The 25,064-nt window shown below is 43.0% G+C and overlaps 1 protein-coding gene across 1 annotated transcript in view; it reads left to right on the forward strand.

The window, feature by feature from the left end:
- Positions 1–11,559, forward strand: part of srl (sarcalumenin) — a 68,216-nt gene extending 56,657 nt beyond the window's left edge. Inside the window, exons 4-6 of the mRNA XM_068056668.1 lie at positions 4,586–4,702; positions 5,919–6,152; positions 7,300–11,559. Of these exons, the coding sequence (XP_067912769.1) occupies positions 4,586–4,702; positions 5,919–6,152; positions 7,300–8,111 (1,163 nt within the window). The 3' untranslated portion in view covers positions 8,112–11,559. The remainder of the gene's footprint in view (positions 1–4,585; positions 4,703–5,918; positions 6,153–7,299) is intronic.
- Positions 11,560–25,064: the final 13,505 nt, after the last annotated feature.

Consider the following 25,064-nt stretch of genomic DNA (forward strand, 5'->3'; position numbering starts at 1 on the left):
TGTAACTTGGTTGGAGAATAGCCTTTGGAAAATGGCCAGATTTTAATCCTTTGGCAGTCAACGGCTTCTGCTTAAATCAGGCTCCATTTTTCACACTTCCAGGCTACTCATTATCTGTACGTCTGTCAGTTCCACTGACGTTCATGCTCGGGGTCCCTACGAACCTCAAAGTACGCAATGCCTTAGAAGCTACTTTGATGCTTTGGCCAATAGTTGAATAACGTGGAAGAATTGGTTTGAAATCTCAGAACATTGAGCAAGTCCAGTTAACTTGCCAAGACTTGAACATAAACAGACTCCTATAAACGTAGTCTGACTGTCACTCTAGGGACTTGCTTTTTCCGCAATCACTTGGCGTTATACAATTGTAAACATTCATTTTATAATGGCTCAAGAATCAAGTTTTTGGAATAAATTCACAGGCTCCCTGATCCCAGTACAAAACATCAATTATTAAAGCAAAACCCAGTCCACAGCAACTTTGCCAGCAGCTTCACGCAAGTTGGTCCGATAGGCAGAGAATCGCAGATGTCCCTATGGGGCTGGAAACTACAAATCGGAGTTGTACAACTAACCAGAAACTGCACGAAAAATAACTGGTGTACCCTGAGCTGTCCCTCCCCCACCAAAGATAGGTGGGGGAATACTCAGTAATTTACCCAGTAGCTGGTTGAGGGTGGGAAGCTCATTGGGGATCCATAAGATGGCTGGGATGGGAAACAAATGTCACACGAGTCGTGAGGTTCAGGATGAGACACATTGTTCGGAAGTGTAGAGGAAGCTTTACTGCAGCTAACCCGTGCTGTAGCTGCTCTAGGAGTATTTGATGCCGACATAAAGTGGAACCTTGCATTATTGACTCAAAAAGAAATTGAATTTCAGCTGCAGCAAAACATCAAGAATGTGAGGAAGAGGCAGCAGCTGCATGAATAAATGCTCCGCCCCTTCTAAGTACCGTTACCTAAGCTTAGAAGCAAGAGGGACTAAACAATATATAAAGCTCAGTGTTAAATACATATTCTGATGGTGCGATATGGATTTGACGGTGTTTACTAATGCTCACCTCAGCAGCAATTGACAGGCTACAGCACCGTGCATGTTGCCTTTCCCCTGTAAGTTTGTAAGTGCACTGCCACTCTCCTGGGTGTCACGCATCTGACTTGTGGGCTGAAATCGCAATGTGTGCATCGGCATGAAACTAGTCGACACATTTCCCAACAGATGCGACCATTGGCAAAGCTATCAGTGGGAGGCTGTATTTTGTAGTATCTGTATTAAAACACGTTAGAGGGAGATTTTCCTAGGTCTGAACCCATGTGTACTGGATTGCTACACCGCAGCAAATACGGAGCGCACACCTGTACAAAGAACCCGCCCAATTTTCCACTTGCTTCATTCAGCCGATCCAGTGAAACCGGGCGCAGACCCAGGAAAATCCCGGTTGCGTTTACTTTTAGAAAGATAAAATATTGGAGCATGCTGCTCTCCAGGTTGTTCCGATGACCCTGAAGCAATTGGAGGTCAGCTGGGAAATCTTCCATGTTTGAAAAGACTAACATGCTGCATTTGGTCCCTGACTTTACTGTCATGATAAACGCAGATAATGTAGGAAACTGCCAAGATATTCCGAAATAAAATTTTCCAGGCTCGGTTTGAGTTTGCTTCGCCACTCGATGCAAGTTTGTGAGCTCCCAACCTAAACGACAGAGCGAGGCTTCCTGTTGGAAGCACAAACTCGGAAATGTTCCCCATATAAAAGCTGCACAAAACTGACAATACTATCAGATTCCATGAAAAATCCGTCCAGCTCCCTATTGAATCTCCCCACGTTGTCTGCCTCCACATCCCACCTGGACAACTCTGTAACGCACTTTTTGGAAATGTGACTTTTGGTGAGATTGTAAACCGGGCGATAGCGAATCAGCCGCCCATTAAAGACGTTCACAATGTCCTGTGCTGGAAGTGCGAGTTTATAAAAACGGTTCTCAAACCTCTCTGCACAAATATTTCAGTTTCTAAAGCCCAGTTAGGCTGGGCGGTACAGTGGTTAGCACCGCAGCCTCACAGCTCCAGCAACCCAAGTTCAATTCTGGGTTCTGCCTGTGTGGAGTTTGCAAGTTCTCCCTGTGTCTGCGTGGGTTTCCTCCGGGTGCTCCGGTTTCCTCCCACATGCCAAAGACTTGCAGGTTGATAGGTTAATTGGCCATTATAAATTGCCCCTAGTATAGGTAGGTGGTAGGGAAATATAGGGACAGGTGGGGATGTGGTAGGAATATGGGATTAATGTAGGATTAGTATAAAATGGGTGGTTGATGGTCGGCACAGACTCGGTGGGCCGAAGGGCCTGTTTCAGTGCTGTATCTCTAAAAAAAAAGCTTTCAGCGTGGATATTGTTCCAAAACTCCATTACACATTTAAAAAAAATTAAATTCTTGATATTTAAAGTAGTCACGGCAATGAACAATTTATCTCGGTCAATTGTCAATTCCCTTCCTGGTCTTGAAAACTATAATTAGAGTCATAACAGCACACAAGGAGGCCATTCAGGCAATCATCGGTCACTTTTCATAGCTTCCAAATAGTATATTCTGAATCCTCGCCCATCATGAGCACGTATGAGAACTTAGGCACCGTGGTTGTGATTTCAATGGACGAAGCTGCCTCTAATTTTCTAATGCACTCCAGCAGAATAAAGAATTTGTCCTCGGAAAGAACCTGGAAAATTTACCTTCTGGAATGATCTTAGTTCCCCTCTTTTGTATTCTTCAAATAGAAAGATTCTCCGTTCTTGAAACAGAAGGTTCAAGAGGTATCTGGAAATACTCAGCAGGTCTGGCAACATCTGTGGAGAGAGAAGCAGAGTTGAAAAGTTAGCTCTGCTTCTCTCTCCACGGATGCTGCCAGACCTGCTGAGTATTTCCAGCATTTCTTGTTTTTATTTCAGATTTCCAGCATCTGCAGTATTTCGCTTTTAGTTCAAGAGGTATCTGTTCATTCATCACCGTACCTTCATTGCATCTTCGAAAGTACTTCATTGGTGCGAGGGACTTCTGATGTTTTTTTTCCTCGAATGAGGTTTTGTAAATAGATTGAACATGAGCAGAAATAACTTCACAGATGGCAACAGTCACTTAGCTCCCTCACACCTCATCCAACAGGACTGGTGGTCTCTGATTCAGAGAATATTTCACCTTTTCTCACTTTTCAGCCTTTCCTTCTCTTTCTCCCTGTTTAAACCTTTGTTTCTTTTACAGTCTCTCTGTTTTAATTTTTGTTCTCTGCCTTGGTCTCTGTTCTAGTGTCTGTTTCACCTCGTTTGTTCCATTTCAAACTCTTGTCCTCTCTTTCAGTCTCTCCTCTCTGCTTCTGTCTTGGTTGTTCAATTTCAGAATTTTGTTTTTTTGGTTAATATCCTCTGCCCATCTCTCTGTACTTTTCCTGGATTCCTCAACCCTTCCTTGAGACTGCTAGATTAACAAAATGACTCATAGTACAAAGCTTTGTTCACATAAATCAGTGGTGGCCCACGAGAGTCCTCCAGGTGGTCCAAAATGCAAGTCACTAAAGCTAGTCTTTGGCGAGAAAAGCTTGATGAACTTTTGGCTCCACGTATGGTCTGAGTATCTGGACTCGCTGACGTAGCTCTGAAACATCTACTGCCATTCCCAATGACATACATCCGCATCAACAGATCAGATTCAACACGTTGGGACTGAAAACAAAGAGGAACCAGCTGAACGTGGAGCCTGACATGAGACTGAAGCGCTCCAGCTTGGAACCAGACATCACCTCATTGCTATCTTATTAAAAGTAGCGCCATTCTTCCCATTAATTCTGATTAGGTTTTTTTTGCAGTGGTATGTGAAAGTAGGTTGGGTAGGACCAATAGGTGGTCCTCAGGATCTTGTGGTCTATAGACAAAAAAAGTTTGAGAACCACTGACAGATTCAGGTGGACAATATGACCCTTTATACCAGTCCTCACCTCCCTATATCTCAAACACTACTATTCAACTAGTCACGAGTTGGAATTAACAGAACCCAATCAACTTAGGCAAGTGAATCAGAATAATCAGCTGCCCTGGTTAACAGGTTATCAGGCAATTCCTGTCAAATGAGATTCTCCAAAATAGATGATCCAAATGCCCAACCTCTTGAACTAAGGTCTATATTCATAACTTGATCCTTTCACATCCCTTTATTGATGATTCAGTTAGTAATAAGAAAGCAAGAACTGGCCTCACTTTAAAATCTCATCTGAAAGACAGCACTTCTATTAGTGTAGTACTCCATTAATACTGCCAGCCACAATTTTGTGCTCAAGTCTCTGAAATGGGACTTGAACCCACAACCTTCTACCTCAGAGACGAGGAGTTACACTGAGCCAAAGCTGACACTTATTAGTTTCGAGTGTGAGTTCAGTAAGGAGCTTAGTATTTTTTACCTACTTGTAAGATCCTTCTACTATCATCTACTTGGGAGAGAGCTCTTTCAGCTTGATAGGGACTGACCAGTAACCCAGTATGGTCTTGCTGTGTGTTACAATGATTTTTTTCTGTTACTGTATATGGAAACTGTTCTTCCAGATGGAGAAATTGTATCAAAACCAATGGTGCTGTTCTTGGGACCATGGAGTGTTGGAAAGTCCACCATGGTCAACTATCTCCTGGGATTGGATGAGACCATCTACCAGCTTTATACAGGTACTGAGATAACAATCAGAAGGAGAAATTGAGCAGATTAGGCCTTTATTCCCTAGAATTTAGAAGAATGATAAGTGATCTAATTGAAACAAAAATCTTCAGTGGCTAGACAGGGTAGATGCTGGGAGGATATCTCCCCTGGCTGGGGAGCCTAGAACTAAGGGTCACAGTCTCAGAACAAGGAGTCAGCCATTTAGGACTGAGATGAGGAGAAATTTCTTCATTCAAAGGGTTGTCAATCTTTGGAATTCTCTACTCCAGTTGTTGAGTATATTCAAGACTGAGATCAATAGATTTTTGGGTATGAAGGAAATCCAGGTATATGGGGATAGTGCAATAACATGAGTTGATGTAGATCAGCCATGGTCATATTGAATGGTGGGCAGACTCGAAGGGCTGAATGGCCTCCTCCTGATCCTTCTGCTATGAGTTTTAATTCACTGTGACAATTGGAACTTTCAAGACCGAGATAGATTTTCTATTCTGATGAAAGGTTATCGACCTTAAACGTTAACTATTTCTCCCTCCAGAGAAGCTGCCTGACCTGTTGAGTATTTCTAGCATTTTCTTTATTTCAGATTTCTAGCATTCACAGTATTTTACTTTTGTAGATAGATTTTTGTTGGGTAATAGTTTAGTTTAGAGATACAGCACTGAAACAGGCCCTTCGGCCGACCGAGTCTGTGCCGACCATCAACCACCCATTTATACTAATCCTACACTAATCCCATATTCCTACCACATCCGCACCAGTCCCTATATTTCCCTACCACCTACCTATACTAGGGGCAATTTATAATGGCCAATTTACCTACCAACCTGCAAGTCTTTTGGCTGTGGGAGGAAACCGGAGCACCCAGAGAAAACCCACGCAAACACAGGGAGAATTTGCAAACTCCACACAGGCAGTACCCAGAATTGAACCTGGGTCGCTGGAGCTGTGAGCCTGCGGTGCTAACCACTAGTATTAGGGATAAAAACAAGAAATGCTGGAAATACTCAGCAGGTCTGGCAGCATCTGTGGAAAGGAAAGCAGAGTTAACGTTTCAGGTCAGTGACCCTTCTTCAGAACCCTATAGTATTAGGGATGTGGTGCAAAGAGAAATGGAATTGCGATGCAGATCAGCCATGATCGAATTAAAGGGCCGAGCAGGCTGGTAGTGCCGAATAGTCTACTCATGTTTCCAATTTTCTTGTGTTCTTCATTTCGCCCTAGGTGCGGAACCGACTACATCGGAATTTACCGTGTTGATGCACGGATCTAAGATACGCACAGTAGAAGGAATTGTCATGGCTGCTGATAGTGCTCGATCATTCTCTCCTCTGGAAAAGTTCGGACAGAACTTTCTGGAGAAACTTGTTGGCATTGAGATTCCACACAAGCTGCTGGAACGAGTGACTGTTGTGGACACGCCTGGAATAATCGAAAACCGTAAACAACAAGAAAGAGGTAATTAACAGGAAATGCTGCATGGTCATTTGGGTGAGGTGCAATATTGCAGTTCCAGCCCCGACCTTCAGGATGGGAAGGGGGCAAATTACCTTTTAGAATTAACAATGTTGAACCAAAATAGACAGCTATGAACTAGCTGTAAACCGTGATGGTGCAGGTTAAAGTTGGGGAAATGGCAACAAGAACTTTTCTGGGTTTTCAAATAGCCATGGTTATGTAGTAACACCATAATCATAGAAGCTACATCCATTCCTATACCTGACTATCCTGTTATTTTTAGCACAGCAGTGCTGATTCCACAATCGGGATTTCAGTGAGGACCGCACCCCTAATGTCTCAATACGTATTTCCAGGAGGTGAGGTTGCGTATTAGAGGGAAGGGCCCTGACGACTGCGCACTGTTGTTACATACAGGTTAACACTGGTCACAGTATGTACAAGACAACGACACTTGAAGGCACCGATATGTCGAACTGCAAGAGCATCTTTTGGGCCTCCTTATCTCGAGAGACAATGGATACGCGCCTGGAGGTGGTCACAAACAAATTTCTCTGCAGCACCTGTGAAAGAGCCTTTATAGCCACTCCAGGCGCTGCTTCACAAACCACTGACCACCTCCAAGAGCATCACTCAGATGTTTTATTATCGTCTTGGGTTAAAAAGTCAATTTTGGGTATTTGCCAAAGTTCTTCGCCTGTTTATTTTAAATAGGTTAAGTACTTCAACGGTCTTGCATCGATGCAGTGACCTTGCATTAGAAAAACATTCCAAAATACTTTGCTGAGGAGAAAACAAAAGCGATAAGTACAGTTCACAGTGATTTAGGGCATGGTCCGAAGGGTGTGTTTGAGAAGGCGTTTAGAGGGGGAGAGAAGTAGGTTGAAGGGGTGGAACGGAGAAATGGGTGAGAGTTGGAGAAACAAGGGGCTCACGGACGTTGGGTAGGGCGATGGCATGGAGGGATTTTGAAAGTGAAGTGAATAGGGAAGAGAGGATTTTCATTCATTTCCCTGAAAATACCACCTGCCTCCTTCACTGATACATTGCTGCTCCAGAGTAGTTCTGATAATTCATGAGACTCAGTAATCTGATCATTTCTATGTAGAATAAAACTATAAATTGCTAATTTTTCTATCTTTTACAGGTTATCCCTTCAACGATGTTTGCCAGTGGTTTATTGACAGAGCTGACCTCATATTTGTTGTGTTTGATCCTACCAAGCTGGATGTCGGATTGGAATTGGAGATGCTCTTCCGCCAGTTGAAGGGTCGTGAGTCTCAAATTAGAATAATTCTGAATAAAGCCGATAATGTGGCCACTCAGGAACTGATGCGAGTCTATGGAGCTCTCTTCTGGAGCCTGGCACCATTAATCAATGTCACAGAACCACCGAGGGTCTACGTTAGCTCCTTTTGGCCATATGAGTACCAACCTGATACAAATCAAAACCTATTCCTGAAAGAGGAGGTCTCCCTACTGGAGGATCTCAACCAAGTCATTGAGAATAGGCTGGAGAACAAAATTGCCTTCATCCGCCAGCATGCCATACGTGTGCGCATTCACGCCCTTCTCGTGGACCGATACTTGCAGACTTTTAAAGACAAAATGACCTTTTTCAGTGATCCTGAGCTGGTCTTCAATGAAATATTGGATGAACCGGACAAATTCTACATCTTTAAATCCATCCTGGCTAAAACCAATGTCAGCAAGTTTGATCTGCCCAATCCTAATGTCTATAAAGATTTCTTTGGCATTAATTCCATCAACAGTTTCAAATTGCTGTCAGCACAGTGCTCATACATGGGAGGATGTCTGCTGGAGAAAATCGAGCGTATCATCACCCATGAGCTTCCTGCTTTGCTGGGAGCCATCGCTGCCGGGAAAAACCCACCTCTTTCATCCTGTGACATCACCGGATGTGGAGAAACGCCAAAGAACCGATACAGAAAGCCCTGAACAAGGAGCTTGTACATTATTTATGGGTGAAATAGCTTATGTCTTATCTGTCCAAGAAGCCATGGTTTATTAACCCTTTGAGAACTGAACGTTCAGCATCCAGGCACCTGTTGTATACCTTAAAGGACATTAAAAAAACTATCAAATCTGTACCATGAATATGTAAAAGAAGACGAGGAAGCACAAGACATTTTTGTAACCAATAGCATTCTATGAACAAAGATGTATCAACCTGGTCATTTTTGGCACAGTTTAGAAAGGTTTATAAAGGGCTCAGAGGGTTAATTTATTTGCAATGTGGCAAGTGGTTAGTGTCTCATGGTGCATGTTTAGAATAGAGCTTTGATAGCGCTTCTACCCCGTTTGGAGCATGGTGACTCCCAATTCCTGCTGTTGCTAACATTTGTTCTTGTACCTTTTTCTCATTTTCCTCCTCCCCTCATTAGTTATTCCTTGTCACCATGATCTACTTGCTGTATTTAAAACACACTAAGTTTCCACCTTCACCCACCCCATTCTTCAACTAAATAACCTCGTTTCTCCTCTCACCTCCCCAGACCTTTGGATCATCATTAACCTGATTGACAAACCATCCACAGATCCTGCAAGAGGGCACTCATACTCTAAAGCATTCAATTACAGGCCTCCTATAAAACTTAGTGAGAATCTTAACCGACGAATATAGTTGGTTCCACTGCTGAACCATACAGATTTTCTCAGCTGTTTGTGCTCTTAAATAGCAAATGTAGAGTGCAGCAAAGGTACAGACAATACGGCAGTGGTGTTGGGTGATTTAAAGAATAGAGAAGTGATATATCAACACATATAACAGTGTGTCGCAATCTAGCTTCATAAACCAATTTTGGTCTAGGATTACAGGCTGTGGTAAACCTAAACGGCTATTCAGCTAGTTGTCTTTTCTCCATTTCTCTCCCACTCATTTTTCTTTCAATTATTTTTTATTTGATCTGCTCAACGTAATCACCTGTGCAGTGGATAAACTGATGAGTGCCTCAAGTCTATGACTTGTTCCTGTGATAGGGACTCATGCAGTCATTCTGCATTGATTTTCCAGAAACACTTTACTGCCCTATGTTGCCATGATACGAGCACTCTACACTGACATCTCTACAACATGTTAATGAGCTTTGGCACAGTGGCTGAGATGTAATCTTACAGCTATTCAGATTAAAGGAAGGCCTTATAAAATTTTTGACTACACAAGCTAATTTTAAAAAGTGCATGCATAAATGTAAACTTACACCACAGTACAGTTAAGACAAGTTTACTTTGAGATAATACAATTGTTTGTTGCTTCACTTTATTCTTCTTTCCTTTTTTGAGTGCCTCCCTTCATATTTTTGCCCCTCCACTTCTAGAGCTGTCCATCTGAGAGCTGTATAGTTAACTAATCCTCATCATGACACCTCTCTATGCCCTGTTGCGGCATTTGAGAGGGTGCTCCAAGTTGAAAATCCCACACCACCTCCACTAAAATAAACTTCTACTAACAGGATACTGAAAGCAATGAATCCCTTGTTTCAGTTCAGGGAGATAAAGGAGTTTCCCTAAATGGACAAATAAACCAATTGATATGTTTGGAGAAAAGTGTGTTGTGTGCAAGTAGAAAGAGAGAAGACGTAGTGTAAGAGTGAATCAATATGGGGCTCAGAGAATCTGTATGGGATATCATGGTAAAATGGAACTATGAAGCTATGAAATATTTGTCCAAAGAATTTTGACTGTTTGAACAATATTTAATTCAATATATGCACTAACAAAAGGGTTTCTTTCTATTTGTTTGGAAACCACAGTGAAGATTCCTCTCCCACACATGAACCATTACTTTTATCCAAGCGGGATGATATAATTTGGCTTCAATAGTGCACTGTTCACTTTCAGCTACCTCCCAACATGCTAAAGGCCACAAAACACAGGTTGGTAGCTGGCCACTAAGTGATCAAACAAGTTTAAGTGACGTACTTAACAATTTTGCAAGGATGGACAGGCCACTGCCATTGATGGTCAAATTGAATCAATGACACACTAATTTTTGTGGGAGGTTTAGATTTGCATTTTTCCCAACTCAAACTCTCAGCAACATGGCAATTGAGTACCCAAAAGTGGGAATGGGTGGCATGGGAGGGTGCAGTAATGTTGGTTCATGGGAAAATAAGGACCAGAAAGGATTTGATGTGATATTCAACAGGAAAAGTGGAGCAGTTAATATGAAGGTGGTGCAGTGCCTCTGACTCTGTTCGTACGTGCCCTGCAATCTAATTCTTGTCCATTAATTGCCCGCATGAATTGGTGGTTCAAACACTAGGTGTAAAAGAGCAAAGAGATAGCTGATGATTACTTTGGGGGGTCCAGATGGTGTACTGTGTTATTCATTTACATGTATTTCCTAGTTTTCAAACTTTTATCACATTCTCCCAGAACAATCACTACTGAACTTATGGGGTGGGGGAGGGTAGCGGATGGTCATGGGATCTCTTGGCTGTTGACGGAACTAGCTGTGTCCTATCATACAGACTCCATGGAGAGTGAGGACCGTGCAACATCTGATAATGGTTTCCCTGACCTGTGGATTCTGGATGTTGGTGGGAGCAGAATAATGTTGGCCATATTGGGTTAGATGTGTGACTGTAGGTGTTAGGATCTTTTGGTTATATTAGAGAAAAAGTTGTCTATTTTTAACCTGTGAAAGGTCTGTTCTTTTGCGACTGTATTGTGCCAGGAGACCCTGGTTTTCTTGTATGCTGTGGGTTCCTCTCTGTTTGCAGAAAACCCACTCAAGCAAAAAAAAAACCAATCAGTACTCTACAGGGTCGATTGTACAAACGCATGTGTCTGATGAGGAGTCTCGTCATTGGAAACATATTGGGACATTGTGGACAGGGCTTGCTACAAGTTTAACAGATGCAAAATTGTTGGGAGCGCATATTTGTAAAATCGGCCTTTACAGCTTGGCCTTCCAATTCTCGGTCTTTTTCTCCCCTCCCTGAATTCATGTCAAAAAGTTGGATTTAATTGGTGTTAAGAAAATCTGTGCTTTTTTGGCTCAAAAATAAAACATACTGTTTGGAATCAGAAAACGCCAGGCTTAACAGGACAGAAGGAGACAAGCTGAATCAATCAGGGGAGTCTACTTACAGCAAATGGGTGGTGTCAATATAATCATTAATGGCCAGCCTATGAAGCCTTTCAATTTAAGATTTAATTTAACGTGAAGAGCGTCTTATCGGGTTGAACCTGAGTTTTGGAATTCATCTTTTAGGGTTGCATCGGGTTAAAGACAAACATCAGAAGGCTTAGAAATAGCCTAGAATCAGTCTCTTACTGTTAATTTTTGGGATTAGCTACGGAATAAATCAAAGACCAGTTTACTTCAGTTTGTACACAATGCAGGTCCTTCTAATAAAGCTCATTTTCAAACACCTCACTTTGTCCTTAGATGTTCTTAATTGTCCCGAGTTGCTCTCTCTCGAATTTGTACAAATAAAATCTATTTAAGTGTACCAATTAGTTTTCTTTGAAGTCCTAAAAGTAGCAGGTTTACTAACAAATCTTCAGAATGAAATGTATCTTTCTTGTGTACAACAATTCCTTGGTCTCCCATGTGTCACCTCCCTTGATTCTTCTGGAAAGTCCTACTTGCCTTTGTAAAGTATCGGAAGAATGTTTCTCTGTTCTACAAGACAACAAAAGTGCAGCTGTAATCAGAATCCAATCCTTATAAATCAATATGGAGCCCTGAGTAACCCCACTAGTAACCATTAAAAAGTAAATCTAAAATTCTTGAACTGATGTTTCAGATTAGTAAATGCACCATGAGTTTTGTATTCATTTGTGGGATGTGAGCGTCACTGGCAAGGCCTTCATTTATTGTCCATTGCTAATTGCCCTCGAAAGTGGCGGGGAGCTGCCTTCTTGGACCCACAGTGCTGTTTGGGAGGGGGTTCCAGGATTTTGCCACAGTGACAATGAAGGAACCATGATATAGCTCCACGTCAGGAAGGTGTGTGACTAGGAGGGGAACTTGCAGCTGATGGCAAATCCATGCATCTGCTGCCCTTGTTCTTCAAGGTGGTAGAAGTTGTAGGTTTGGAAGGTGCTGTCGAAGGAGCCTTGGCGACTTGCTGCAGTGCATCTTGTAGACGCTACATGTAGCTGCCAATGTGCACCGGTGGTGGAGGAAGTGAATATTTAAGGTTATGGATAGGTTGCTGATCAAGTGGGCTGCTTTGTCCTGGATGGTGTCAAGCTTCTTGAGTGTTGTTGGAGTTGCACTTATCCAGGCAAGTGGAGAGTATTCCATTGCACTTCTGACTTGTGCCTTGTAAACAGTGGACTGGCTTTGGGGAGTCAGGAGGTGAGTTACTTGCTGCAGAATTCCTAGCCTCTGACCTGGTTCTATGGCCAGTGTTTACATGGCTGGTCCAGTTAAGTTTCTCGTCAGTGGATGTTGATTGTGGGGGATTCAATGATAGTAATGCCATTGAACATCAAGGGGAAATGGTTAGATTTTTTTCTTGGAGATGGTCATTGCCTGGCGCATTTGTGGCACAAATGTTAGTTGCCACTTATCAGCCCAAGCCTGAATGTTGTCCAGGTCTTGCTGCATGCAGGCACGGACTGCTTCAGTATCTGAGGAGTCGCGAACGGTACTGAACACTGTGCAGTCATCTGCAAGCATCCCCACTTCTGACCTAATGTTGCAGGGAAGGTCATTGATGAAGATGGTTGGGTCCAGGACACTATTTTAGTTTAGTTTAGAGATACAGCACTGAAACAGGCCCTTCGGCCCACCGGGTCTGTGCTGACCATCAACCACCCATTTATACTAATCCTACACTAATTCCATATTCCTACCACATCCCCAGATGTCCCTATATTTCCCTACCACCTACCTATACTCGGGGCAATTTATAATGACCAATTAACCTATCAACCAGCAAGTCTTTGGCATGTGGGAGGAAACCCACACAGACACAGGGAGAACTTGCAAACTCCACACAGGCAGTACCCAGAATTGAACCCGGGTCGCTGGAGCTGTGAAGCTAACCACTGCGCCACTGTGCCGCCCTATCTTGAGGAATTCCTGCAGTGATGTCCTGGGGCTGAGCTGATTGACCTCCAACAACCACAACCATCTTCCTTTATGCTAGCTATGACTCCAACCAGTGGAGAGTTTTCCTCGATTCCCATTGACTTCAATTTTGGTAAATGCCACACTTGGTCAAATGCTGCCATGATGTCAAGTGCTGTCACTCTCACCTCACCTCTGGAATTCAGTTCTTTTGTCCATGTTTGGACCAAGGCTGTAATGAAGTCTGGAGCCGAGTGGCCCTGGCAGAACTCAGTGTTGTACAAGCGACAATTCACATTGGGCATTGCTGATCTCAGCTGGGGTGCTCCAAGTTGTTTCAACTTCCTTGGACTGACAACAGGTAAATTAAGGCAGTATTCATTTTCTTGATCATTTTTGGATGACCCTGTACACCTAACTCACATAAGAATTGTCACTTAGGAAGAGGTGTTAGATGGAGCCTTCTGCCTGTGACTACACCTCAGGCACAGTCAGCATCTTCCAGATAAAAGAAAAGAGGAAACAATCCTTTCAAATAGGAGTGTCTGGGATTGCCATGGAGTTTCTCCCAATATAACTTTGGCAGGAGATTAACGTAGGCCCTCGAGAAACAGGTTTCTGTTGATCTTCTGCCAAAGTGTGGGAACGACATAGAAATTCTATCCCAAGAACAAGAAAAATCCAGTGACAAAAGGCCAAATTTGAAATGACAGGGTTTTGATATCTTTTGAAGAACTTCAGGCAGTATATCTAAAGCTTACTAGCTGGAGTGATGCCCTTCCTCTCGCTAAGGTGAAAACCCTTATAGTGCTAGTGCCCTTACCCTGGGCTATGGAATGGAATTGATGATGTATTAAGAAAGGCTTCTCCCATTGTAGATGACAAGGCAGTTTCAAAATTAAATGTTGACATGTAAAACTGTGATTCAAAAGGAAGTGAAGTTTGTGAACAGGAGGTGCATACCATACACAATTCTTAATACATTTATATTTTTATTGTCCCTAAATAGATATCGTTTGTATTTATATATTAACTGCCACATCTCTAATGTGTCATCACTGGGAAATATCAAGGACTTTCACGTAGGGAAAAAAGGCTGGGCATAGAGAGAAAATAGGAGCAGGAGTAGGCCATTCGGCCCTTTGAGCTTGCTCTGCCATTCATTATGATCATTCAACTCAGTAACCTGTTCCCGCTTTCGCCCCATACCCATTGATCCCTTTAGTCCAAAGAGCGATATCTAACTCCTTTTTGAAAACATACAATGTTTTGGCCTCAACTGCTTTCTGTGGTAGTGAATTCCACAGGCTCACCACTCTCTGGGTGAAGAAATTTCTCCTCAACTCAGTCCAGAAAGGTTTACCCCATATCCTTAGACTATGACCCCTGGTTCTGGACTCCCCCACCATCGGGAACATCCTTCCTGCATCTACCCTGTCAAGTCCTGTTAGAATTTTATAGGTTTCTATGAGATTCCCCCCCCTCATTCTTCTGAACTCCAGCTAATATAATCCTAACCGACTCAATCTCTCATCAGACGTCAGTCCCACCATCCCAGGAATCAGTTTGGTAAACCTTCGCTGCACTCCCTGTATAGCAAGAACATCCTTCCTCGGATAAGGAGACCAAAACTGCACACAATATTCCAGGTGTGGCCTCACCAAAGCCCTGTATAATTGCAGCAAGACATCCCTGCTCCTGTACTTGAATCCTCTCACTATGAAGGCCAACATACCATTTGCCTTTTTTACCGCCTGTTGCACCTGCATGCTTACCTTTAGCGACTGGTGTACGAGAACACCCAGGTCTCACTGCATATTCCCCTCTCTGTTTATAGCCGTTCAGATATTAATCTGCCTTCCTGTTTTTGCTACCAAAGTGGATAACGTCACATTTATCCACATTGTACTGCATCCGCCATGCATTAGCCCACTCACTCAACTTGTCCAAATCACCCTGAAGCCTCTCTGCATCCTCCTCACAACTCACCGTCCCACCCAGTTTTGTGTCATCTGCAAACTTGGATATATTACATTTAGTTTCCTCATTTAAATCATTAATGTATATTGTGAATAGCTGTGGTAACCCACTAGTCACTGCCTGCCATTCGGAAAAATACCCATTTATCCCTACTCTTTGTTTCCTGTCTGCCAACCAATTTTCTATCCATCGCAATACACTACCCCCAATCCCATGCGCTTTAATTTTACATTCTAATCTCTTAAGTGGGACTTTGTCGAAAGCCTCCTGAAAGTCCAAATAAACCACATCCACTGGATCCCCATCATCAATACTAGTTACATCCTCGAAAAATTCTAGTAGATTTGTCAAGCATGATTTTCCTTTCGTAAATCCATGCTGACTCTGCCCGATTCTACCACTGTTCTCCAAGTGCTCTGCTATAAAATCTTTGATAATGGACTCTAGAATATTCCCCACTACCGACGTCAGGCTGACTGGTCTATAATTCCCTGTTTTCTCTCTACCTCCCTTTTTAAATAGTAGGGTTACATTAGCTACCCTCCAATCTGTAGGAACTGTTCCAGAGTCTATAGAATCTTGGAAGCTGACCACCAATGCATCCACTATTTCTAGGGCCACTTCCTTAAGTATTCTGGGATGCATACAGTCAGGTCCTGGGGATTATCGGCCTTCAATCCTACCAATTTCCCCAACACCATTGCTCAACGAATACTGATTTCCTTCAGTTCCTCTCTCTCACTAAGCCCTATGTTCTCCAACATTTCTGGTATGATATTTGTGTCCTCCTTTGTGAAGACAGAACCAAAGTATGCACTTAGTTGGTCAGCCATTTCTTTGTTCCCCATAATAAATTCCCCTGTTTCTGACTGTAAGGGACCTACATTTGTCTTCACCAATCTTTCTCTCTTCACATACCTATAGAAACTATTACAGGTAGTTTTTATGTTCCCCGCAAGCTTGCTCTCGTACTCTATTTTTCCCTTCTTAATCAATCTCTTGGTCCTCCTTTATTGAATTCTAAACTGCTCCCAATCCTCAGGTCGCTCGTTTTTTCTGGCAAATTTGTATGCCTCTTCCTTGGGTCGAATGCTATCTGTAATTTCCCTTGTAAGCCATGGTTTGGCTACCTTTCCCGTTTTACTTTTGCGCCAGACAGGGATAAATAATTGTTGCAGTTCATCCATGCGCTCTTTAAATATTTGCCATTGCCTATCCACCATCATCCCTTTAAGTAACGTTTCCTAATCCATCATGGCTAACTCGCGCCTCATACCTTCGTAGTTTCCTTTACCAAGATTCTGGACTCTAGTCTCAGAATCAACTACATCATTCTCCATCTTGATGAAGAATTCTATCATATTATGGTCGCTTGTCCCCAAGGGGTCTTGCACAACTAGATTGTCAATTATTCCTCTCTCATTACACAATACCCAGTCTAGGATGGCCTGTTCTCTAGTTGGTTCCTCAACATATTGGTCCAGAAAACCATTCCGAATAAACTCCATGAATTCCTCCTCTACGGTATTGTGACTAATTTGATTTGCCCAATCTATATGCAGATTAAACTCACCCATAATTACAGATGTTCCTTTATCGCATGCATCTCTAATTTCCTGTTTAATGCCATTCCCAACATCACCACTGCAGTTTGGGTGTCTATATACAACCCCCAATAACGTTTTTTGCCCCTTAGTGTTTCTCCGCTCTACCCATACAGATTCCACATCGTCAGAGCTAATATCTTTCCTCACTATTGCGTTAATTTCCTCTTTAACCAACAATGCAACTCCACCGCCTTTTGCTTTTTGTCTGTCCTTCCTAAATACTGAATATCCCTGGATGTTCATTTCCCATCCCTGGTCACCTTGCAGCCATGTCTCCGTAATCTGGACTAGGTCATACCCGTTTACATCTATTTGTGTGATTAATTTATCCACTTTATTGCGAATGCTCCGCGCGTTAAGGCACAAAATCTTAAGGCTTGTCTTTTTAACATTGCTCCTCCAATAGCTTCAGCTGCCTGGGCCCTAAGCTCTGGAACTGTGTCTCTAAACTTTTCTGTCTCTGCACCTCTCTTTCTTCCTTTAAGACACTCCTTAAAACATTCCTCTTCGACCATTGACACTAATATCTCCTTACGTGGGTCAGTGTCAAATTTTGTTTTGATAATGCTTTCATGAAATGCCTTGGGACATTTTACTACATTAAAGGCGCTACATAAATACAAGTTGTTGTTGAGGTAGGGGAGAACATCAGAAATTAGGAGAGTTGTATTTTCAAGCTCAAATTGATTTGGTGAGATTTTCCTTGTTGTACCAGCACACTTCATGAGATTGGTTCTGTTCCCTCCAATGAAAAAAATCTACCTTAAAAGACAAAAGACATCTGTAATCTAATTTTGTCACTAATATTTTTGAAAAACATTATGCACAGGTATTTTCAGGCTAAAGTGGAAGACAGATCAAAAGGCTTTTGGTGAGAGAGAGGGACAGAGATGACAGGACATCTGTTTAGCTTCTTGACATGCCTAACTGAAACAGCTAAACTCTATTTCAGGATTACATCTCAGTTTAAAAAGGAACACAAATAATGCTGTAAATTGTGTAGATGCTTTTGTGTCAATCTGGTATACTTCAGAAAGGGGGAATTCTCCCCCATGAAGCATGAAATTTCTTCCCTATCTATAAAGAGGGAAGCGAGTGATCACCTGGACAGACAGTGTGCGAACTGTGGAGTTTGCCACTTAGGTTCAGTGCTGAGGATATAGCTCGATTACAGATGGCTTTAAAGGCTGATGACTTATTTAGGGATCTGGACTGAACACACTCTACACTGCATTTACTTCACTTCCTTCAATGGTACCAGCTGTAACAGCTACCAGCTTTGCCATATGGAATTTGCTGCATTTACACCAAGTAATCAGCAGGTTGTGCTAGAAGACCAAATGACAACAAGCTGCAAGTTAGATAGTAAGTGGGCACCACTGTTGGGTGATGGGCAGAGCTCAATTCATACCAATGTCACTGAAAAACATCTGACTTGACCAGCATTAGGCAAAATTAATCATGAGATATTTGCCTAAAAGGGAGCCATCTTAGATCAGTACTGACACAGACATCATCAACTTCAACTTTTCTTTCTTTGCAATTTTTTCTTGGAGACAGTCCTGCTAGGTAGGAAGACAGCTCCTGTGGCTTTGATGCCCCCAAAGCAATAAATGTGGTGGAAAAATGATAGTTACCAACAAAAGAAAAACATGAAGGAAAGCACGAATAAGAATATTGCTGCTGGTACTGCTCCAGTGTAACAACATTAACAGGAGCAGAACAGCTTCTTTAAGACAACACATTGCACTCGTTAATACAGCAGAATAGCTTCACAGATATCAGGAGCAATAGGGGAGTTATAGGACCCTTAACAAGCATTAAAGTGGCTTAAGACTGTTTCTACAACACTGAACTCTACCCCTCCAATGCCACTCTCCACCCCATGTTCATTGTTGTTGTCAGCTGTTCCTTGATTCGAGGACGACGTCTACTCAGGGTTGTGATTTTCTGCCATGGGTCTTCATGTGATTGAACAGGCCAACTCGCGACCTGCAGATCTTCAGGCACATGGGGCAGGACATCCAACGAGGTTGTGGAATCTGGAGTGCAGGTTTTGCTTCCTTTTCTGCTGCTGCTCTGGCTCATCATTAAGGCGTTTGGACTCAAAGCATGATGCAGCTCAACGGACAAGTTGTCGCCATTTTGAACGATTGGTAGCAAGCTCCTCCCAGTTATCAATGTCAATGCTGCAGCGTTTCAAGGAGAGCTTGAGTGTCTTTGAAGCGTTTTTTTTGTCCATTGATGGCCATTTGAGAGTTGAGAAAACAGGACCTGGTAGGGGAGATGGTTTTCAGCCAACCGGACAGTGTCCAGTCCATTGAAATTGATTTTTGAAGGAGTTTTGCCTGAATGCTTGAGGAGCTGGTTTCAAGGACACTAGCGTTTGTTTGCGGTCCTCCCATTGAATCCTGAGGATGCGGTGGAGGCATTTATAGCGCTGTCATGTGTCATTGATACACAGTTCAGGTCTCCCTGCAGGAGTATGGTGATGACAACTGCTCTGTACACTAGGACTTTTGTTGACTTGTGAAGATCTATGTGGTTAAACACTTGCTGCCGTAGTTTGTAGATGGCTGAGCTGGCACAGCTGATCTGGTGTTGGATTTCCTCGTCAATAGTGGCCTTTTGAGAGAGGTGACTGCCAAGGTATGGGAAACGCTCAACATATATGTGAAGGAGACACTCTGGAATATGGGAGGTGGAATATTTGGCTGACCAGGTATGGGTTGATATATATGAGTTTTGTTTTGGCAACATTCAAGGACAGCCCGAGTCTCTTGTATGCAGAATTGAAGAGATTCAGAGTGGCTTGCAAATCTGGTATAGAGTGGGCAACGACCATTCGCAGTCATCCGCAAACTGCAGATCATGTATGTCTATTATGGTCAGTTTAGTTTTGGCATGGAGACGACTGAGGTTAAAGAGTTTCCATCTAGGCGGTATTTAATACTCACACCAGAGGGCAGTTGATCTTTGATGAGGTGAATAGCCACTGTCAGTTAGATTGCAGATAGTATGGGGCTATCACACAGCCTTGCTTGAACCTGGTGCGGATTTTGAAGGTGTCTGCTTCAGATCTCCCACTCAAAAAAGTTGCAGTCATATCATTATGGAGCAATTGCAGAATTATGAAGAAGTTTCTTGGACATCCAAATCTCTGCAGCACAATCCACAGAGTCTCATGATTTACTGAGTCAAATGCTTTGGTCAGGTTGATGAATGCAATGAAGAGTTCCTGGTGATGATCATACTGTGCTGTTTGACCACTTGTCCCATATTGAGATATGAAGAAGTCTTAATCTCCTTGAACTACATCTTGACTGAAACAGTTCTGTTCAGTTCTTGGCAGAAAGTGGACCCTCACCCCCGATTCCATTCTCCTTCCAACTGCTTGCCCAGGCTGAATCTGCCAGGGCACAGATTGGAGTCCTGTTTAACCGAGTTAATCCATTTGTCACCAAGGCCCTCTCTTGTAATATCATCCACTTCTGCTGCAATCAGTGTCACATGGATTTGCACTCTCCAGTCTACTTGCCCTACAATGGTTGGCCTAAGGGATCCTGTTAATTCGAGCAGAGATGGTGGTGATTGGTGTTCCTGATAATGAAGGTTATGATTTTAAAGGAGGACCCTCCAGTTTTCAAAGCAAAAGATGGAACTTACCCAAAAATATGCAAGTGCAAGTATGTGGGAGAGAAAAAGCATATGTGTGCGTGTCGCTCTGAGTCAGAGGGTTGTAGGTTCAAGTACCACTCCAATACTTTGAGGAGTCCAAATGATTTTCTGTCCATTAATTTAAATGGATGGAAAAATCAGACAGAACTCAGTTACAGGGTGAACTCCTTCCCATTCGATCTTCCTGCATTCAGTACCCAGCTGATTTAATAGTTCCAAAAGCAGGGCCAGGACGTGGAAAATCTACTGTACAGCCTGCAAGAGTTTCATTTCCTAAACTTATGAAATACGATTGGTCAGTTGGATCCTTTAATATTAGAACTATTCCATTGTTAAGCAGATTATGTGTTACTAAGAATAACTAATGAGGATTTTTCTCATAATCTTAGCTATAATGGAACAGCATGCCGTCAGTCTTGCATTCTGATGTAAGGTGACCTCTTTCCGTCCACCTGATTGTCTCTTGGGACGAGTTTAGTCTGGAATACACATCTTGAATAATTCCCTGGATAGCAGCCTGTCTTTATTTACATTGTTTTGTGCTCTACATGGCTGTTTGCTGACAATGCAACCACTAGGTGGCACATGCACAAATGCAGCCTGTGCCACTAAAACGTCACAGTCTGCGACGTTCAGGCAGCTGCCAGGACTAAAGATGGCGCTGCTCAAATAATCAATCAAAGGCAACTGAAACACATGGCAGCACACAATAGCCGGAGGGAGAGAACAAGCATGGGTGGGGGGGAAGCGAGCGGGGGGGATGTAAGCAGGTGCGGGGTGGGGGGAGGAGGAGAGTGCACCCGCCATCACCGAGGTCTTCGGCCGCTCTCTGCCCCGCTTCCCCCACCCCCACTCTCTGCCCGCGTTACGCGATGACGTCATCAGCGCATACGCCAACCAGTCCTGGTAATGTGGAACGCAGCGCATGCGCAGAGAGCAGGAGCCCGTTTGCGCATGTGCGCAGATTGGCACAGTCTGATGCAGGCTGCGTTGTCAATAATTACTTTGGTTCTACATACAAATAAGTTACAGGGATTTATTCTGTATATTTATTCTATTATTTGTGATGCCATGTTTGTCTGAAGCAATTTAATTTAATGCGTTTTATTTGTTTAGCTCCTGATGTGAGACTTCATGTTCATTCACTGTTGCTTTCAACAGTTCCAGCAAATTCAAGTTGCACTCTTCATCTCTGGCACACATTCAGGTGAAGAATTATTGAAACTTTAAATATTCACTCAAATTAGCCCTTGCTATAATTAGAAGAGAAACATATATGGAGTAAAATCAATTAGTCCATAATGCAAAGTTCAACTTGAAGTACAATGTGTCAGACAAAGTGCTGCCAAGGGCTGAGCTTGGCAGTAGTCTGTGACCAGGTCCTCAAGTGATTTGCTGCTCAACTGATTGATTCTCCAACATACGGTGTCAGGTCGTGGGATGATGCAGGACTCTGTTTGCCTTTTCCCTCCTAACTGGCTCTTATCTCAGTCTGTGAACAAAGCCACTGGAGATTTGGTAGTATTTATCAATAAGGAGAATGATAGTGTGAACTTTCCATCTATCACACTTTTAGATATCACACATTTCGGGTAGCAGATGTCAACCAAGACCAAAATTGTAACCAGCTATAGTCTTCAAGCTCCACCAATGGCTTAGTGAATAAATGCATCACATGATGCGATACCAAGCCCAAACAGACCAGCAGGTCTCAGCTTCTATTCCTGGTCTACGATGAGTCCGTTGATCTCAGTAATTAGGTTGCGTGAACTGGTCTCAGTATGCTTGGGTTACAGAGGAGAAATGTCCAGCCAGACTTTTAGGCATCACCCTTTTCTGTTACACTGAATCATCACAAATTTAAGCAAAATATTAGGCAAATCTTTTGAACATTATACTTTCATTCACAAATATATATATTTTTTATTCGTTCCTGGGATATGGGTGAGGCAGGCTAGGCCAGTATTTATTGCTCATCCTTAATTGCCCCTGAGAAACATATAAAATAGGAGCAGGAGTAGGCCATTTGGCCCTTTGGGCCTGCTTCGCCATTCAAAAAAGATCATGGCTGATCGTGTAATTCAGTACCCTGTTCCCGCTTTCTCCCCATATCCCTTGATCCCTTTGGCATTAAGAAATATATCTATCTCCTTCTTGAATATATTTAATGACTTGGACTCCACTGCCTTCTGCGGTAGAGAATTCCACAGGTTCACCACCCTCTGAGTGAAGAAATTTCTCATCTCGGTTCTAAATGGCATACCCTGTATCCTGAGACTGTGACCCCTGGTTCTGAACTCCCCAGCCATCGGGAACATCCTCCCTGCATCTAGCCTGTCTAGTCCTGTTAGAATTTTATAGGTTTCTATAAGATCCCCTCTCATTCTTCTAAACTCTAATGAATATAGGCCTAGTCGACCCAATCTCTCCTCTTACGTCAATCCTGCCATCCCAGGGATCAGCCTAGTAAATCTTCTTTGCACTCCCTCCATGGCAAGAACATCCTTCCTCAGATAAGGAGACCAAAACTGCACACAATACTCCAGAGGTGGTCTCACCAAGGTCCTGTATAACTGCAGTAAGACATCCTTGTTCCTGTACTCAAATCCTCTTGCAATGAAGGCCAACATACCATTCCCCTTCCTAATTGCTTGCTGCACCAGAATGCTTGCTTTCAGCGACTGGTGTACAAGGACACCCAGGTCTCGTTGCACATCCCCCTTTCCCAATCTATCACCATTAGACAATAATCTGCCTTTCTGTTTTTACAACCAAAGTGGATAACCTCATATTTATCCACGTTATACTGCATCTGCCATGCATTTGCCCATTCACTCAACTTGTCCAAATCACATTGGAGCCTCTTTGCATCCTCCTCACAGCTCACATTCCCCCCAGCTTTGTGTCGTCTGCAAACTTGGAAATGTTACATTTAGCTCCCTCACCCAAGTCATTAATATATATTGTGAATAGCTGGGGCCCAAGCACTGCTCCCTGTGGTACCCAAATAGTCACTACCTGCCACCTGGAAAAAGACCCGTTTATTCCTACTCCCTGTTTCCTGTCTGTCAACCAATTCTCAATCCATGCCAGTATATTACCCCCAATTCCATGTGCTTTAATTTTGCACACTAACATCCACTGGTTCTCCCTTATCTATTCTACGAGTTACATCCCCAAAAATCTCCAGTATATTTGTTCAGCATGATTTCCTTTTCGTAAACCCATGCTGACTTTGTCCAATCCCGTTTATGCTTTCCAGATGTTCTGCGACCACATCCTTTATAATAGACTCTAGCATTTTCCCCACTACTGATGTAAGGCTAACTGGTCTGTAATTCCCCGTTTTTTCTCTCCCTCCTTTTTTAAATAGTGGGGTTACATTTGCCAGCCTCCAATCTGTAGGAACTGCTTCAGAGTCTAACAGAGTTTTGGAATATGACCAGCAATGCATCCACTATTTCTAGGGCCACTTCCTTTAGTACTCTGGGATGTAGATTATCAGGCCCTGGGGATTTGTCAGCCTTTAACCCCATTAATTTCCCTAGCACTATATTTTTACTAATACTGATTTCCTTTAGTTCCTCCCTCTCATTAGACCCTCGGTTCCCTAACATTTCTAGGAGGTTATTTGTCTCCCCTTTTGTGAAGACAGAACCAAAGTATGTGTTTAATTGTTCTGCCATTTCTTTGTTCCCCATTATAATTTCCCCTGTTTCTGACTGTAAGGGACCTACATTTGTCTTTACTAATCTTATTCTCTTCACTTATTTATAAATCTTTTAGTCAGTTTTTATGTTCCACGCAAGTTTACTCTCAGTCAATTTTCCCCCGCTTAATCAACTTCTTTGTCCTCCTTTGCTGAATTCTAAACTGCTCCCAATCCTCAGACTTGCTGCTTTTTCTGGCAATTTTATATGCCTGCTCTTTGGATCTGATACTATCCCTAATTTCTTTTGTAAGCCATGGTTGAGCCATCTTTCCGGTTTTATTTTTGCGTCAGACAGGAATGAATAATTGTTGTAATTCATGCACACATTCTTTAAATATTATCCATTGCCTATCCACCGTCAACACTTTCAGTAAAGTTCCCCAATCTACCATAGCCAACTCGCGCCTCTTACCTTCTTAGTTTTTTTTTTAAGAGGTGGTGATGAGCTGCCTTCTTGAACCGCTGCAGTGCATGTGGGGTAGGTACACCTACAGTACTATTAGGAAGGAAGTTCCAGGATTTTGACCCAGTGACAGTGAAGGAACGGCGACATAGTTCCAAGTCAGGATGGTGTATGGCTTGGAGGGGAACTTGCAGGTGGTGGTGTTCCCATGCATCTGCTGCCCTTGTCCTTCTAGGTGGTAGAGGTCGCGGGTTTGGAAGGTGCTGTCTAAGGAGCCTTGGTGTGTTGCTGCAGTGCATCTTATAGATGGTACACACTGCTGCCACTGTGCGTTGATGGTGGAGGGAGTGAATATTTGTGGCTGGGGTGCCAATCAAGCGGGCTGTTTTGTCCTGGATGGCATCAAGCTTCGAGTGTTGTTGGAGCTGCACCCATCCAGGCAAGTGGAGAGTATTCCATCACACTCCTGACTTGTGCCTTG

Source organism: Heterodontus francisci, chromosome 24, assembly GCF_036365525.1.
Source record: "Heterodontus francisci isolate sHetFra1 chromosome 24, sHetFra1.hap1, whole genome shotgun sequence".
NCBI classification, from domain to species: Eukaryota; Metazoa; Chordata; class Chondrichthyes; order Heterodontiformes; family Heterodontidae; genus Heterodontus; species Heterodontus francisci.